Source organism: Phyllostomus discolor, chromosome 2 (assembly GCF_004126475.2).
Source record: "Phyllostomus discolor isolate MPI-MPIP mPhyDis1 chromosome 2, mPhyDis1.pri.v3, whole genome shotgun sequence".
Taxonomy (NCBI): domain Eukaryota; kingdom Metazoa; phylum Chordata; class Mammalia; order Chiroptera; family Phyllostomidae; genus Phyllostomus; species Phyllostomus discolor.
Genome location: NC_040904.2, coordinates 200,919,869 through 200,937,959, shown reverse-complemented (window position 1 = coordinate 200,937,959; position 18,091 = coordinate 200,919,869). Strand labels below are relative to the sequence as shown.

At 42.2% G+C, this 18,091-nt stretch overlaps 1 protein-coding gene across 8 annotated transcripts in view; it reads right to left on the bottom strand.

The window, feature by feature from the left end:
* The window catches only part of ANO4 (anoctamin 4), a 341,656-nt gene that overhangs the window by 131,816 nt on the left and 191,749 nt on the right, over positions 1-18,091 (bottom strand). For all 8 annotated transcript variants that reach the window (XM_036019465.1, XM_036019462.1, XM_036019463.1 and 5 more), the window contains 2 exons: positions 17,187-17,323; positions 14,083-14,241 (listed from right to left, as the gene is read on the bottom strand). In XM_036019465.1, the coding sequence (XP_035875358.1) occupies positions 14,083-14,241; positions 17,187-17,323 (296 nt within the window). The remainder of the gene's footprint in view (positions 1-14,082; positions 14,242-17,186; positions 17,324-18,091) is intronic.

The window sequence follows — 18,091 nt, the reverse complement described above, 5'->3', positions numbered from 1 at the left end:
AGACAGTGGTCACGATTAAAAGTGGACTGGGCTGCATGTTTTTCTAGCAACATTCAACCATGCAGGTGCAGGCCCAAAGAAGGTGGGGTTTAATCAAGGTCAAGGCTTTGCCATGCAAAAAAAGTCAAAGAAATAAAGGAATGAGAGAATTCAGGTGCTTGTAAGGAATGAGCAGTCATCACGATGGACTATGAAACTGAAGCTAAGCAATGAGTTGAATGAAATGATGGTGAAAGAATTGGCCGGGGCAATTAATCAGTGGGCCTGTTATCATATTCAATACACTTTCCAGTGACACTGTGGAAAATTTAAGCCCGTTCAAAGCATGTTTCAACTCAAAGTGTTACCGCCAAGTATTAAGGGTTCATTTAGAATTCCCCTTCCCTAAAAAGACTTCATTTTAAAGGAAGATTAAGTTATAGCTTTGCTAACCACAAATGGAAAAAGAGAAAGCAAAAAGGAAAATCACGACTAAAATTCAGTACTTACTTGCTGATTGCTTATCTTTGTTTTGCCACCCAAATAAAACACTGTTGACAACAAGAATCAAGACTAGCAGGTTTTCAATCTACTGGAGTTAATGCCGAGTGGGCGAGCCTCCCAGCAATCATAAGCAACATTGGATGCCTGGAACATCACGTATCCATGAGTTCACTAAATGAAGTACTAGATTTCAGAAGACCCATGGGTACTTATTAGAGTCCGAAAAACTAAAGGCAGCCTCAAATGAATGCCAAAGTGATTTACTGCTGTGCAATCCCAAATAATATCCTGGCTAAACCTACAGACTGTGGAGGAGGAGAGGCCCCAAGAGGCGACCTAATGCGTTTCTGAAACACTAATGCGCATGAGGTCTCACTGTGTCGTTTTCCTGCCCACTGGACTGCTAAGTTCAAGGAAAATTGTGTGCAGTGCAGTTTCATCCTTCTGCTGGTTCTCCCTCCTCACAGCCTTCTATAAAGCTCTTTCAATTTCAACATATGTAGAAAAAGTCAAAATGGAGAATGCAGGTGGAAAACAAAAACTCTAGTGAGCAATGAACACCATCTTCTTGGAAGACTGCCATGATCTCCGTTAAGTTGCAGGCAATAACTGCAATACCCTTCACCGGAGAGAAATCCAGCAACGTGATGACTTTCTTTAAACGGAAGTACGATGGATGGATTTGATTGCCTAGAAGCTAAATGGCATTAGGTTAGATCACTTTGACAAAAATGACTAAAAGATGCATATCTGACTAGCATTAGTCCAGTCATTAAGGCCTAGAACTATTACATGATATAAATTATATTCATGGGAAATTGCTAATGAGCATCAACAATGAGCAAGTCAAGATGAAATGATGAGCCGGGCACTGTCCTTATGGGATTCCCACTCCAGCTGGAGAGGCTGAGCTGCACAGAGCGGCCATGACACCTCCATCAGAAGCTGCTACTGCACCTTTGCTCGTACTGCTTCCAGCCTGGAATGCCATGCCTTTCTACCTTCCTGCCTGGTAGGTACCTACTCATCCTTCAGGACTCAGGTCACCTCCTCTAACCTTCCTGAAACCTCTGGGGACAGTCTGAGGTTGCCTTCCGGCTTTTCTAGGAACTCTTCAGGCTGTATTTTAATCATCTATGTCATGCCTGTCTTCATTGCTAATCACTGAGCTCTTCCAAGACACTGAGCCACTGAGGGTGGCAGCTTGTGTTATCCAAAGGTGGCCTTGATAATGGCTTTCATCCCATATCTTCCAGAGCCTCACCACTCTCCAGCAGGAGGTGGGATCTATGTCCCTTTCCGACGACCCTGCCTCTGTCAATGAGGTGCAGCACAAGAAATATTTCTGGGTCCAGGTCATAAATATGCATGTCTGCCTTGTTCTGTTGGAAGCCAGGCACCACGTCATGAGGAGCGGAAAGCAGAGCAGCCTCAGAGGAGCCCATGGAGAGGCCCACGTGGAAAGGCACTGTGGCCTGCAGCCCACAGGCACGGCTCAGCTCTGGGCGGACAGCCAGCACCAACCTTCCCGCTATGCGGAGCAGCCCTCTTGTAAGGGGGTCCACCAGAGCCCTAGAAGCTTTGTTCTAGCTGCTGCCTGATGGAGCACAGAGAAGCCGCTTCTGCTGAGTCCAACAGCAGCTTTGAGAGTGAAATAAATGACTGTTGTTTTAAGTCACAGGTTTTGGAGTTGGGCAACAACAGATAACTGGAATACTTTTTCATTTTTTATTCTCCACTGCCTGGCACAGCGCCCGGAATGTAATGACTGATAACTCTAACACCCTTGTAGGGAAGGAGTTTTCAGCTTTTCTTTCCTTTGTTCTCTCCTTTTCTCTCTGCATCACAAACTCATCGATGTCTTTTTACGTGGACTTGTGACTGCTACTGTCTGACTCTCGAAGATTTGGTCTTAGTGAATTTAGGTTTTCCTTGAACAAAGAGAACTGTCTAGTATTAGCATCAGAACAAAAGTGTGGGTGTGGGGGAGGTTCTGTGACTGTGGGTCATTTGCCCAGCCATGCCCATGTGACACACCAGAGAAAGCTACTCCACCATCACCTTGAGGCGCCATGCAAGATTTGTGACTTAAACTGTAAAGCCATTTGGGTAGGTCAGAGAGGGGGCTGGCACAACTTAAGTGAAGGGATGGGTAGTCAGTCAAATCTGTTAGGTGGAGGACTGGTGGCTGCTCCCTGCATTTGTTGTCAGCTTAGCGTCTCTGCTCCCTCCTTCTGAAGTCTCTACTCTCATTTCCAAGAAGAGCTGGGACTACATTTCCCAGAATTCCCTTCCCTGTGGGATGTTAAGGGGTGCTCAGGTGAAATCTGAAAAGTGGAAAAGAAGAGGCTATTTCTCCCTCCAGGTAAGCTGTTAGAGATAGTTGTGTAAGTTATTTGTGTGAGTTAGAGAGAGCTCCAGCTAAGTTTTTTGAGAATCCTCTATCTGTGCCACCCTCAGGCATTCTTGAGATCCCTAGTGGCTTCCAGGCCAGCTCCGGGGACCCACCAGTGTGGTGCTTCAGGAAGCAGTTGGAGGTCACTTCCTGCCCTTCACTCCCCAGCCTTTTCAGCAGTGGTGTCAGCCTCTGTACTAATCACTCCATTTTTGGAAGACACAGAGTGCTTGCCCTCCTGCAGAACCCTAACTGACAGAGGGGCCAAGCAGTCACAAGTGCTAGGGAAGACTTTAAGAAGAAACTTTAGTCTCTGGATCGACAAAAGTGGGAAGACCACAAAAGGGGTAGCTCCCAAGGTGGTGGAACCTAAACTAATAAACGGCAAAAGACAAGTCAGAGAAGGGGGTTGCAACCAAGTCAGGTCTCCCCAAAGGTCCCGACAATGCTCATGCACTTGATTTGTCCCTGCTGTGTGCCCTGAGAAGAGGTCATTTAGATGCAAACACTGTAGTTTTCCCTGCCCCCTCCCCCAGCCCGCACCAGCCAGTTTCTCTCCTCCTGTATAGTGTGCCCACCCCTCATTCAGTTACTGTTCCATTTCTTTTTCCTACCTTCACCCCAGCCCATGATTGTGAGAACAAATGTGATCGGAATGCAAATTCCTAAGTCTCTCTGCGCTCAGTTCACCCATTATTTTAGGGACCATCCTGGACTCCTGTGATGAAATAGTGACTCCCTCCCAGTATGCCTGCACCTTTTCTCCACAGCACTCATCACACCCAACATATTTATTTACTTAATGCCTCTCTTCCCTCAATAACAGTAAACACTCATCAGAGATGTGACGAATAAATGAAAAATGACTCCATCTAGAAATGGGATCATCAGGTACCATCCACTGCTCTTAAAAGATGCCTAATGAACAATAGGAAGTGAATTAAGCTTTGGTCCCTGCCTCAAAGGACGGTGCTGCGTCAACACTTTTGCAACTAAAGTATATCAGGCTTGGTTAATAAAATTCAGCTCACCATTTATCTTTGTCAAGTTTTCCATTTGTAAGGATTACAAGCAGGAGACCATGGAATTACATTTGTCCGGACTGCTTCGAAGCTTCGAAATCTCTCCATCTCGTTAATAAATAATTAGCGTCATACCCTGAGTATATAGCTGGAGCAATTTTTAGCACTTGAACATAACACGTAGTAAAAGCAACAGGAACAAAACACCATAAAGAAAGGACTTTAGTTCCTTTCATAGCTGCAACAATGCGATGCCTACATTTGGTACGCAATAAATGATGGCAATGCAAAATGCGCTTTATATCAGACAAGTTCAATCTAGACCATTAAGATCTTTCAGGTGAATTATATTTGGGCTTGTGGGATGGTAACAATCCTTAATAGCATCACTTGAGTTCTTCAGCTGCGCCTTGTCTAATGGGCATATATTTCCTTTAATGTTGTGCTGTCTTGAGTGAAGGGGTCCGTGTGAGTCATAAGAAATATGAATTGGTTTGGAACAATGCTTTGAGTAAATCAGCTCAAGATCACTTTGTACTGGTCATCTTGACCTAGCAACAGAAATGTTTTGATTAAACTTTGTCTTCCTAACCAAGCAAAAGCAGTTGAGGCAAAGATTAGGCTCTCAGGTCTTTCACTGAACTCAAAAATTGGAATGAAAGTAGCTAGGGTTGGGAGAGGAAGACAGAAAGACAGAAAAAGAGATGGAGAGAAACAGACAGAAAGACTAAGACAGAGGGAAGGAGAGGACGCCACCCCTTCCCCCAACTTGATGAAGCTGCCTTAAAGAGATGGACCAATGAGAGTGAGGCTGTGATTCTGATGGCTGATGTAGGGCAGTAGTAGGGGACACCAAAAAGGACAGAGTCCCACCCACCAAGACACCTTTAGCATTCCCAGACTCAGGCCAGGGACCCTCAGTCCAAGAGGCGATGATGTTGAATGCTTGATATTAGGAAAGAGGGTGACCAGTGGTTGTAACCACATTTATTTATCAATACCACCAACAAGCATTTATTGAGTACTTATTATGTGCTTGACTCTTCTAAGCATATTATCGTGTACTAACTCATTTTACCCTACTAACAGCCCCACTAGTGAGGATTATCTTCTATTTAATAAATGAAGAAACTGAGGCACAAAGAGGTTAAAAGTCTTACCTAGTTATGTACTGAGAAAGTGATGGAATAGTTAAATGGATCTAAACCCCAGTTGTCTGGTTTGAAAGGCCAATCTTAACTTACCCTAGCCTTGCCCTCAAATATATGTCTTTTCTGATTCAGAGTCTAATGTTATGAGTGGTTTGAGAGTTGGTCCACATGAATGAAAGAATGGAATAATTGCTTTTAATTCTTCCAGCTACCTCATGAACACTGCAACAAACTACCCAATTGGGTCAAAGAATCTTACTCAGTGGTTCTCAACCAGGGATGATTTTATCCCCACTCCACCCTGGGGACACATGACGATGCTAGGAGACATTTTTGATTGTCATAACTTGAGGGAATGCTACTGGGATCCAGTGGGTAGAGGCTGGGGATGCTGATAAATACCCTGTAGTACATAGGCCAGCCCTTCACAGCAAAGACTTATCCTGCACAAAGTGTCAACAATGCTGAGGTTGAGAAACCCTGGAACCGAATTAATTAGTGTTACTGAGACATGGACACGAAAATCAGCTACTCACAGCCTTTTGCAGCAAAATCAAAATTCCATAAACTCAGCACTGGGTTAAGTCCTCAGGGTGTGAAAACCAGCACGATACAGTCTCTGCCATCAAAGTGATTATACCAGCCCCAAGGAATCTTTGCCTTTAAAATGTTGTGTCTTCAACTTAGAAGGCAACTGGGTACCCTGAAGCAGAATCTGTATCTGTGCGTACTTGTTCTCTCTTTCTCCCCATCCATCAAGGGCCCCGGGAATTCCCCCATCGCTGGGAGGTCCAGTTGCGCCAACTGAAACCACAGGTCTGGCAGTGTCTCGACCATGAACTCTTATCAGTAGTAGTGAACATTCAGGGGGCCAGCCAGGAAGTCCAGCTGCCGTAAGTGCCAGAGAATCACCCCCTGCCGAATGGGAGCGGAGCCCGTCCCCCCATCACCTCCACAGACCTCAGCCAGTGACTGACTGATGTGGGACCCTTGCTTTACAGGTGACCCAGCTCTGTGCTGCACTCTGCTCCCAGAACTTCCCTGTTGGATCAGAAAACACATTCCCGGCTTGGCTTTTCTCCCCTGCTGTCTTCTCCTTCCCTCCCTCTCCTTCGCCCTGACGGCACTGCACTAAACAACAACGGTAGCAAGAATCCCCACCTCAAGCTCTACTTCTGCTTAGGAAGTTCTACCTAAGACATCACTTCTTTAAAAAGCTCACTGCAAGCGTGCATCAGCAATGGTAACTCTTGAAAGACACTGCTATGGTCTGAACATTTGTGTACCCCACAAATTCATATGTTGAAATTCTAACTCTTCAAGGGTGACAGTATGAGGGGGTGACGTCTTTGAGAGGTGAGTGGGTCATGGGTGGGATTGTTGCTCCTATATGTGAGGCCCCACAGAGCAAGCTCACCCTTTTCACCACGTGAGGGCACAAGGAAGGCACTTCTTCCTATGAACCAGAAAGTGAGTCCTCAGCAGGCACCGAATCTGCAGGTGACTTGACCTTGCACTTCCTAGTCTCCAGAGCTGTGAGAAACATCTTGTCATTTACAAGCCACCCAGTCTGGGTGTTTTGTTACAGCAGCCCACACAGACCCAGACAGTCCCTCGGGGAATCTCCAGAGCTTCAATGTTCAGGAGGAGGTCTGCTTTCTTCACTCTTTGCTTATGACTATCCTTAATTCTCTTTTCTCTTCACCCCAGCCTGAGACCCCTGGTAATACATACAGGTGGCGCAGAAGCGAGTGGAGAGCACTAAGTGGAGTGAGGTCTAAGTCTCTCTTTTGAGACATTAAAGTCTCTCTGGAAGCACCAAAGGACAGGAATTTAGATAGTGCAGTTTGTCCCGACACCCATTCATTTTAGACCCTCATTAGCATAGTCTTAATGGTGAAGGAAGGGAAGAGTCCCTGGTTCTCTCCTCATATTCTCAAAGCTCTGGATCCTGAGGCAGCATCTCCAGCAACAACCTGGATGTGGCTGCAGAGCACAGACAGAGATGAAACAGAAAAGGCAGCGAGGGCGGGAAGCCTGTGGGGCCGAGATCAGTCTGGGTTGGAGGAGCACGTTAAATGCAAACGTCTTTGTGGAATTTTCCCTTGAACAGGGTAAAGCAAGACTAACACGGGCAATTAAGTACAGTTTCTTAGCTCCGTGTTGATCCATAATTTCATTCCTGGTGAATCCGAACCAAGCCTTCTGAAAGAAGGTAAATGTCTGAACCTTGATGATGCTGAACTTGTTACCTAATGTATTCTGAGTTCTTCCAAGAGCATTAAAATAATCATTCATCTCACTCATGAATAAAATTAGCAATCTATGGTCAGTTGATGTTGCTGTTCCTCATGGTTACATTTGAAGGGATTTCTGAACTGGAAGAAAAATTTTCTGGGAGGGGAGTAAAAGACAAAATTGTACTGCAACAATAATTAAAATAAAATGAAAAAATGAAAAAAATAAAAAATTAAAAGTTTGCCTTGAAAAACTACTTTAAAAGTGTTAATGCATTGTATTCAGCTGTTAAGATAATTGTAATGATGATAATAATAAAGATTCATTAAAGATGCTTATATGACAGGTTCAGAGTTAGCACTTAATATGAATGATCTCAATTATCATAATAACTCATGAAACAGATGTCATTATTAGCCTCATTTTGCTGATGAGCCGGCTCTCCCAAAAGCACACAGATTTTAATGGTGGAAATGAACAAACACATGGCATGTCTGATCCCTGTTCCTTATTGCTCCGTAACAGACCACCAGGAACTTAGAGGCTGAAAAACACACATCAATGCTCTTGCAGTTCCTGTAAGTGAGGGATCCAGGCAGAGCTTAGCTGGGGCCTCTGCTCTGGTGTCACCAGGCTGCAACGGAGGCCTTGGTTGGACCCGCAGTATCATCAGAAGGTTCAACTGCAGGAAGACCAGTTTCCCAGATCCCTCGGTGTTGACAGAATCCGTTTCCCTGTGGTTGCAGAGTGAGGTCCCTGCTGTCTTGCTGGGGGCAGCTCTCAGACACTAAAGGCCACCCCACCTTTCTCTGCACATGGCTCCCTTCACAGACTGTCTCACTGCATGGCAGCTTAGTTCCTCAGAGTCAGCAGAGGAGAGGCTCTCCAACACCTGTCGGCTGAGGCAGGGTTGTATACACCGCCACGGAAGTGACATCCCCGACATTTGCCATATTCTATTGGTTAAAAGGAAGTCACAGATCCTGTCTGTGCTCAAGGGGAGGGAATTACACAAAGGTGCAAAAACCAGATGGCAGACACCACAGACTTTGGGGTCTGCCCACCACAACCACTACCCAGGTAAGGACTGCAGGCATGCGTGCGGCCCTCAATTTTTGCCAAACTTGTATATCATCTACGATACTTCAATTTCCTATGCTTCCTTAAAAGCACTCACTTTTAAAAATAATTGTTTATTTTTAGCCCTGGCTGGCGTAGCTCAGTGGATTGAGCGCCAGCTGTAAACCAAAGTGTCGCAGGTTCGATTCCCAGCCAGGGTACATGCCTGGGTTGCAGGCCATGACCCCCAGCAACCACACATTGATGTTTCTCTCTCTCTCTCTCTATCTCCCTCCCTTCCCTCTCCAAAAATAAAATAAATAAAATCTTTAAAAAAATAATTGTTTATTTTACAAAGAACTTTTATATCACAGTTATAACAGGAAAATCAATGTCACTTGCCATAAAGAGAAGGTAAAGCAAAGGTAAAATGAAAAGGTAAGGTAAAATAATAAACAAAGATTTATGCTGCACAATGTATTCACCTATATGGACTCATTTAATCTTCACATAGTTCATGGTAAATACGATTATCCTCATTATTAAAAATGCGGAAACCGAGGTCCAGAGAAGTTTAATAAACTGCTGAAGACCCCTCAGCTTGCCTGTGATTGAACCCAGATTCTAACCCTTGGATACTGGCACCCCAAGTGCATGAGGACTACGGTCTAGAAAGCACTCGACTTCATGATGCACCCCAATTTTCCTGGTTCCTTTTCCTTCTCCTTTTCCTACTTCCACCTCTTCTCGGCCTGTCTGCTGCCTTCTTCAACCCTGGGATTCATCTTCAGATACAAGGAATCAACATGATACAAGAGGAAAGAGTAAGGATGCTCAGGTTTGAATCCTGGCTTCATTTCTGACCTTTTCACGTGGGGCGAGTTACTGCTTTGCCTCAGTTGTCTCATTTATAAAATGGCAATAATAAAATAATAGTAAGTAAAATAAATGCAAGAGTGAATATTTTAATAATACTACTTTGTCATCATCTCAAAGAAAAATGCTCTAGACACCCAACCTTGAGGGCTGTGCATGTGTTTACTTCAGTTACATTTTCAATTCCTCCGAGACACGAGTGAAAACAGAAGCAAACTGTTTTTGACAGATTGCATTATTTTCTGCATTTCTGTTTCTAAGGCTCCCTCTCTCTCTGTGGGGGCAATGTCCTTGATTAGGACTGACAGAATGAGGCCTTAGCTAGGAGCATGGTCAGGACACCCCCAGCACCAGAGGGGAGGCTGCGCTTGTGGGCACAGACGCAGGCAGGTGGGTCCATGCAAAGGGAGGAACTTGTCTTTTCTTCTTGCTTCAAGGACAATGCTCCCAAAATTTTTTACTTTGCTCTTCCACACCCATTTTGCCTCTCAAGTAAGTGATTTCTGTTCACGTGAAAGCATGCAGTTACCTCTCCCATCTTAAATAGAAAGAGCTCTTTTGTGACCCAACTTCTTACTCCAGTTATCACCCCATTTTTCTATTTTCCTTTATAGTGAGCCCCCTTCAAAGAACTATTTCTAGTTTCTGTCTCCAAATTTTCTCCTTCCATTCTTTCTTAAACATTCTTTAACCATGGTTTTACTTCTGCCTCTCCAGAGAAATTTCTCTTGCCCAGCTCACCAAAACCCTCCACGTTGCTCAAGTCAATGGCTAAGTTTCCAGTCTTCATCTTACTCACCCCGTCAGCAGCATCTGACATAATCAGTCCCTCGCTCCCCCTTGAAACACCCTCCTCCAGGTACCACACCTTCCAGGTGTCCTCCCAGCTCCTTTCTGCTGACTCCTCTGTCCTCCAAATGCATAACACTGGGGTGTCCCGCTGCTCCATATTTGGGTCTCTTTTCCATTTGCGGCTGTTCTTTTGGTGATCTCATCCAAATGTATATTTCCAGCCCAGACCTCTCCCTGCTTTCTAGACTTTTCTATCCTACTCCACATCTCCACCACTGGGACACCTCAAACTTAACACGTCTACAAGGGGACCCACTCCCCTCTACATCCCTATAAATGGTAAATTCTTCCTTTTAACTCATTAAATGAAAAGCATATAACACATGAATAGCCTGTGGTTTCCTCTCTTGCATAACTGATTCAATCTGTCTGTAATTCCCAGAAGTTCTACTCTTCTCAACCTCTCCTCTGCTGTGTGCTTAACCAAGCTACCATCACCTCTTTCTGGATTCTTGCAAAAAAAATCCTGATATTCCTGCTTCTGCCTTTGCCCCCTTTACTCTTCTCCCAGTCTAGTGTCACCAAGAACCAGATTGACCCTAGTAAAATAAAAACCAGATCTTCTCATGCCTCTGCTCAAAACTATCCAAGGATTTCCAGGATCACTCAGAGACAAGCTAAAGTTCCCCAGGGACCACCAAGGCCTGATGTCATCTGGCTTACACTGTCCCTCGGGTGTAATTTCTTACTATTATCCAACTTTCCCAGTCAAATCCTGTCATATTAGCCTCCTCGCTGTTCCATGTGCCTCGGGGCCTTTGCACTGACTGTTCTCTTTCCCTGGAAGACAGGCTCACCTTTGCCAACTTTTATAAAAGTGTAAGTCCCTTGCAACACTTTCTGCTTTACCTTATTCCCCATAGCAATTATTGACATAATATATATGTTTACTTATTTATTTTGGATATAAGTTCCAACAGGGCAGGGATTTTTATCTGTTTTATTCATTGCTGAGTTCTTAGTGCTTAAAGCAGTGCCTGGCATAGAATGAGTGTACAATAAATATTTGTTGAATGAATTAACTATCATCAAGATGGTATGATTTATCTAATTATAGTTATTTTGTAATGATAGTAATGATATGGGTTTTCTCCCATGTTCTGCATGACTCTAGAGAAGAAGAATCGGCTCCATTAATATAACTGCTATTCACACATTCTAAATAATTCAAAAGTTGTCCATGGTTTGACAATTATATGCAAGAAAAGATAAGTTCATATTAATAATAATGATCTCAAGATAGGTACAAAAGTGTTTATGACGGGCATAAAACTAAAAATTAGACATAGCTAAAACAAAGAGTGTGAATTAATACATATGTGTGTAGCTTTAGGAAGGGGATCTCTTTAAATAGACAGATACTAAGAAACAAATCACTTGCTGTTCCTTTGCTTTTTATCCGGGCTAATATGAGTTCTAGAATACCAAAGTCCCGGGGTGCCAAAGCAAGCACGGACCTGCTGACTCATCTGACTGCGGCTAAGGTTTTAAGAAAGATTAAATTTGACTAGGTCCGTCTTCACCCTTACCATGACACAAAGGTTCTCCTAGCTCTGCTTCTAGACACTGGATATTAAAAGAGATAAGGATTCTCTTACTGTCAAACTGTTCAACAACTGAGCCCGTCTTTGCCCATTTGGAAGCATAAACCTCAAAGTCTGTATAACATGTTTTCCATAACTTTTGGACATCAAGATACAGCTAATGAAGAAGATACTAGTAATTCACAAAATGTACTTAGTGTTAATCATTTCAGATGGACAGGGATTCACAGTAAGCTTCCTGGGTATTCTTTTTTCTTTTCCGCTTGAAATAACTTCTTTGCTTTATGTATAAAAAGTTGAAGTAACTTCTGGAAGCTGAAATAGTCATTAAAATTGTATCTCCATTGCAGCTGTTTATAAAACACTTGATTTAAAGAAAACTGCTTCTGATGGTTTCTAAATCTAGTAACACCATGTAGATTCAAGTTTATTGTTTAACCAAGGGACATTATTTTAATGATTTGTGACAGGGAAAATTTAATTTATCTACGATTTCTTGCTGCTTCCTAACCTGCAAAGACCCCTCTTCTTGCTGAGCTGGCTGAGGCTGAGAGATGCACAGCAGAGCTCAGAGGCTGAGTTACAGCCCGTTGTGCCGCTGATGCAAAGTGTGTGGGCGGCAGGAAAGACAGGAGCCAGGCAGTGGGAAAGGCTGCTTGGGAAGAAGGTTGCTAGCTGCTGGCACTCAACAGAAGACTGTGGGATAAAGGGTAACAGGGGTACTGCCACTCAGAAAAGAACCTTTGGAGGGAAGGGGAGGAAGAGATGCATAGAATGTTTCTATGAACTTTCTCCATATGGTGACATGACCCTTTTCCCAATTGCTGTTTTTTTCCCTAGTATACATTAAAAGAGTACCAACTATTAAAAATTTTAAGACTTGTAGTCTGCTCTAATTCTGATAGATGAATACTGTCATCTGGATATTTTAAGGCACAAGTAAGAGATTTGTCATCTCTTTAGTAATGTGTATTGTTTTTTTAAGTATGATGCTTTTTGAGTGTTAATAAGCCCTGAAATGACATTGTAAAAACCTACATAGAAATAAATAGTCATGAAACTTAAAATATAAAGTCACAAAATTTAAACTATAAATGTTTGGTTAATTGAGTAAAGATACCTAGTTTTGATGGGAATTAAAATTTTGAATGACTCAGAATGGATCAGAGAAAGGACTGTTATTATTTAGGACCGTGTGGCAATTCAGAGCTTGTATTTCTTTATATAAAAATCCTGAAATTTAACAGTAAGAATAAAAGATGAAGGAATAAATTTTAAGGTAAAAAACCAATGTACTATTAATGTTAAGGGAAGAGAGTATACAGTTGCCTCAGTAAGAACTTCAAAGAACAGATGTATTTAACTGTCTGTTGCTTGGGGAAACCTCCAGCTGAGGCAGACCTTTGAGCAACCTTGTTCCACTTTCCTAAGAATGAGACCCCTAAGACCACACTCATCTCACTGTTTTTCTAATTCTCTTTCTGGAAACAGTCTAGAAAAATATGCTTGTTTTATAAATTCTCCAGAGCTGAGGCAAGTTTAACAGATCGGAAGAAAATTCCATATATCTGAAGGATCCCAAGATCAGCATGCAACCTGTACCCTACCAGGAGAAACCCAGATACCTGATTTCAAAGCTCTATCCCCTCAGCCTTGAGGGGCATTATCAGAAACAGAAAAAAATTAACTGCCAATATGTCCTTCTTATTGACTAGGAAAAGGTCCAGAATCTTTGTGCAATATTTAGGGAAAATCTGAGAAGAATTACATCTACCTACCAGGACCAAGTTCTGCACATGCACACAGTCTTTCTGGGGACACGGTTATCTCACCGTGTGTTATAAGCAGAGGCTTGGCTGGACCTCTTGTACCTTCCTCACTAAATTGTTCCTTAAAACTCCCCACACCGCGAGGGAGGAGAAAAGGGAAGAGAGAATACTGGTAAGGTAACTCAAGTCTTGGAACACAATAAGAACAGTCTGAATGTTTCTTAAAATTGGAATCATTTTAAGTTCCAGGAGTTTAGGGCCAAATCAGCCAGTCTCTTCTGGAGTATGAGGATGACCGGGCTCAAGAGGTTTCCTGAAATGTAAAAACAGCCTCCAGTGTGGGCGTGATTGCATTTTACCCAAAGTTCTCCTTGATCCATGATACTAGAATGCTCCATTCACATAGAGAAGCAACCGATGAAGGAAGTCAAGTAAATTATAACTTTGAAACAATCAATTCCAATGAAATAGAGTATTGTGATTTTCACAAAATCATTTGGCATTAAAATGCTCTCAGAGAAAACTGTGATGTGAAAGCTTAATTGCTGGAACATTCTCCAAACACTGCAGATTGGCAAACTCTGACCAAATAAAACATTCAGTTAACATAATGACTAATGACTTATTTTTCAAATTGCATCTTGCTGTAATTGATGTATATTTATATTTTTATCATCCAAGCAAACTATTTACCTCTTTCTCCATTTGTAATCCTTCTGCTCTGATATTTCTTTCAAAAACTTCTCTCTTTTCAGTCTGGGGGCTGGATTTTCTGTACACAAGAATGTAGTCAATTCGACACTTCCCATCTCTGAAGTAAAGTCCATTGGATTTGCTCTTTTCCCGCACTGTCTGCATGCAGAGAGAAAGGGACTGGAGTAAGCCACTCATAAAGCTGAGCCTTGGATGACGAGGGGGAAAGGACAATTTAAACTAAATGCATTTTTCTTGTGTTTCAGCAAACATACACGTTTCATTCATTAAAAATATAAACAAGAAGAAACAAAATAAAAATTGGAAAAAGGATTGAGTCAGTTGGGCAAAACTTAGGACACCTAACCACACCGAATGTTGGCAAGGGTATGTAGCAACTGGGAATCCTCATATTCTACAAGTGAGAGTGAAAACTGATAGACTTCCTCTGGAAAACACTGGTATCATCTTGTAAAATCGAACATTTGCATAACATACGACCCTAGAGCAATTTTCGATAAGGCAACAAGGAGACATGTATATGGATTTCATAGCAGCATCGTTCATAAGAGCAGAAAATAAAAAAAACTGAAATCAATTCAAATGTCCATGAACAGGTAAACATATAAATTGTAGAATATTCATAGAGTGGAGTATTTATACAGCACTGAACATGAATGAGCTGTAGTTGCATCTAATAATAAGCATAAATCTTAAAAGCAACACTGACAGAAATAAACCCCAAGTCACGGAAGACTTCATACCACGTGATGCTACTTTTTATAAAACACTAAATAAAATAAATCTAAAAAGAAGTTGTTAAGGTTATATACATATGTGGCAAAACTGTTTTTAGAGCAAGAGAATAAAAAACACAAAAATTCAGGAAGACAGTGTCTCCTGTGGGGTCGAGGGACAGCATCGTCTGCAGCTTTGAAGGTTTGGGTGATATTCTAGTTCAATGTTTCTTGAATTTTTTTGTCCACAATAAAAAATGAATTTTTCTTTGTGATATGTGTATCTATGTAAACATACACACAATATCTGAGACAAAAGTTTTACAAAATAACACCTATTCCTTCTACTTACATATACACTGATATTAATTTTCCATTCCATTAAAAACAATTGGAGCTAATTACCTACAATTAGGCCAAATTATTTTCACATAATTTGAAAAACACCATTCTAATTTATAGGTTGGATGGTGGTTCAAGGTGTTCATTTTATGATTAGGCTCATGGCTTACATATAAGTTACACGTACTATATTGCAGTGATCACATCTACAAAATGTAAAGATCAAACACAGTAGGTGTCATTTTTGTCCAGGCTCCATAGGCTTGCTGTGATCACCCTCATGGGAGGCCATTGGGGATGGCTGGCCAGGCTGGAGCTAGGCTTCTCAGGCAGACAGATTTTCAGAACATGTCTGTAAACTAGTATGTAGAAATGGGGGGCTACCTTTTCTCTAGGCCACTGTATATATCAGCTTCCAAACAATAGGATGAAGAAGGCAAGCATGCCAGACCAACAGGCCATGGCTAGAATCCACACTTTTTTTTCTTCTAATTTTATTGTAATCATTGTTCAAGTACAATTTTCTGTCCTTTACTCCCATCCCAGCCCACCCACCCATCGCTCCCCACCTCCCTCCCATTTCCACCCCCCTAGTTTTTGTCCATGTGTCCTTTATACTTCTTCCTGTAAACCCTTCCCATTCTCCCCTGAAATTCCCCTGCAATTTTCTCCCCTCTCCCCTCTGGTCACTGTCAGCCTGTTCTCTATTTCAGTGTCTTTGGTTATATTTTGCTTGTTTCTTTGTGTTGTTGTTTAGGTTCCTGTTAAAAGTGAGATCATATGGTATTTGTCTTTCACTGCCTATACTCTTGCACACAAGTTCTATACATGTAACCTCACCTAAAAGGTACATTTCAGCCAGGAGAAATGGAAATATCTGTTACCATGGACATTTACCACTGATGACCAATTCTCACTGTTACCATAGACATTTACAAAGGATGACCAATTTTTGGCTTTTGCCTTAAGCGGTACTCAGAAGTCTACCCAAGCAAACACCTTCTTAATGATTTGCCAAGCAAGGGAACTATCCTATAGATTTAGCACATCAGCACCTGCCTGCAATAACAGGGCTTCCGCCAAGGGGTCAAGCAGGAGGGTTAGCAAAACCCTAACCTTCATGAGAATGTTTCCCCTTCTAAATTAAGGGCATGAGACTAGTTGCTTGTTGAGGTCCCCTTCATGATCCCTCCTTTAGTCTACATTATCACATTCAAAATATCTGTGTGAAGAGGATGATGACAAAATGATTTTCTCTTTAAAAGTGAAATAGTGGTTAGTAGTAGCATGTGATATTTGTAGGGAGAAATTTAGGAAACTTGGTAGAAAGAAACAACTTTCCCTGTGACCCTTTCAATGGCAAACTGGCTCTGGAATAACAAAAATATTAAGAGTATGCAGTAAATAAATGACTCTTTCCATATTCCTATTACCTATACCCAGTGCATATACAAAGGAGATATTAAACTCCACTGAGACACAACCTGAGCAACAGTGAATGCCTTTAGCAAAATACTTCTTTTTCCAAAATGACACATGAGCGGACTGGTCTGTTTACAGCTGCAATGAGTTTCCAGATTACAGAGGCAACTGGAAACAGACAGAGCCCCAAGGCAACACAATCTACTAAGGGCCGGCCCAGTCTGTGTCACTGCTCTAGGTGCAAGGGGATTTGCACAAGTAAGTCCATCCTTGTAGAACTTACATGTTATTACTGACATCCAAAACATAAATTTTCTTAAAATAACAGGTAGTTTTAAGAATCTTCCTTTGCATAAACAAAATGCCTTTAGATATAAGGTGGGAAGTGCCAGTTTGCCGTGACAGTTTGCCTTGAGCCTAGGTAGAGTCAGGGCTGCTGAAATACACCAGGCTGTGGCAGGTATCAAAGAATATATGACCTGCCCCTTGGTTGCCAGGAACATGCAGTTCAATGAGAGGATCACATTAAACAGTCCCTCGGAGTATGCTTTACGGGTTCTTGCCTGGACCAAGATGTGTGTTTTTAAGAAATCACAGTCTTACCTCGCCCCCTGCTTCCAATCTGCTAGCATCATCTGAAGTACTGGTCAGGTTTCCAGGGTGAAGGAGAGAATCATCATCTTTGCAAGGACTGTTGACGGCTTCTAATTCATCAAAAAGGATATTGACATCCTTGGCCACTGGAACCAAAGTAAATACATTACCGGTGAGGTGAAGGATCTGGGACCTTAAAAGCAACAGTAAAAGAGAAGACATCTCCCCTTGGCTTTGTACTTTTTTCATTCTTTCAAGAATACCTTGAATGACAGGTATTTCTTCCCTAACAGAAAATGATGTCAGATATAAATCAAGTATGTCTAAACAGACTCTTCATTAGATGAGATTAAAAACAATGTGAAGCAAAGTATCTGCAGAATGTAAATATAACTTGCCTTCCACAGTAACAGGAGGTGTTGTGTTTAGCTTTCCTTCCCTTACGAGCTTAGCACAAGGTACTGCCATTTAAAACTTCTAAGAAGTCACTCTCTGGGCTGGAGATGACCTATACTTTTTCATTGTTATTTCATTTAAGTGCCACACAACTTGCTAAGTGAACCCAGAAATGCCACTTGCATAGTTCAGCAAGAACTGTGATTTCCTTCCTCCGCGGTTACTTATTTAAGACCTAATAGAGGAAGCCCGATGCAGTAATAAAACATGCAGTTAGATTTTCTGCCTTTCTCCTCCTCTAAACATGAACTCAAATCATGAAGTGAGCCATTCAGAAGCTCTCCCAGACGATGGTTGATGCTAACATCTCAATACATATTAATGCACTGCAGATCAGAGTCCCAAACATGGAATACCACGTTCAAATGCCCCAAGCCTTGCAGCATAGCAGAAACAAGCTGGCACTAGTGCATGAGAAAATACAGTGCCAGTATCAGTCCCTGCAACACCAACTCCAA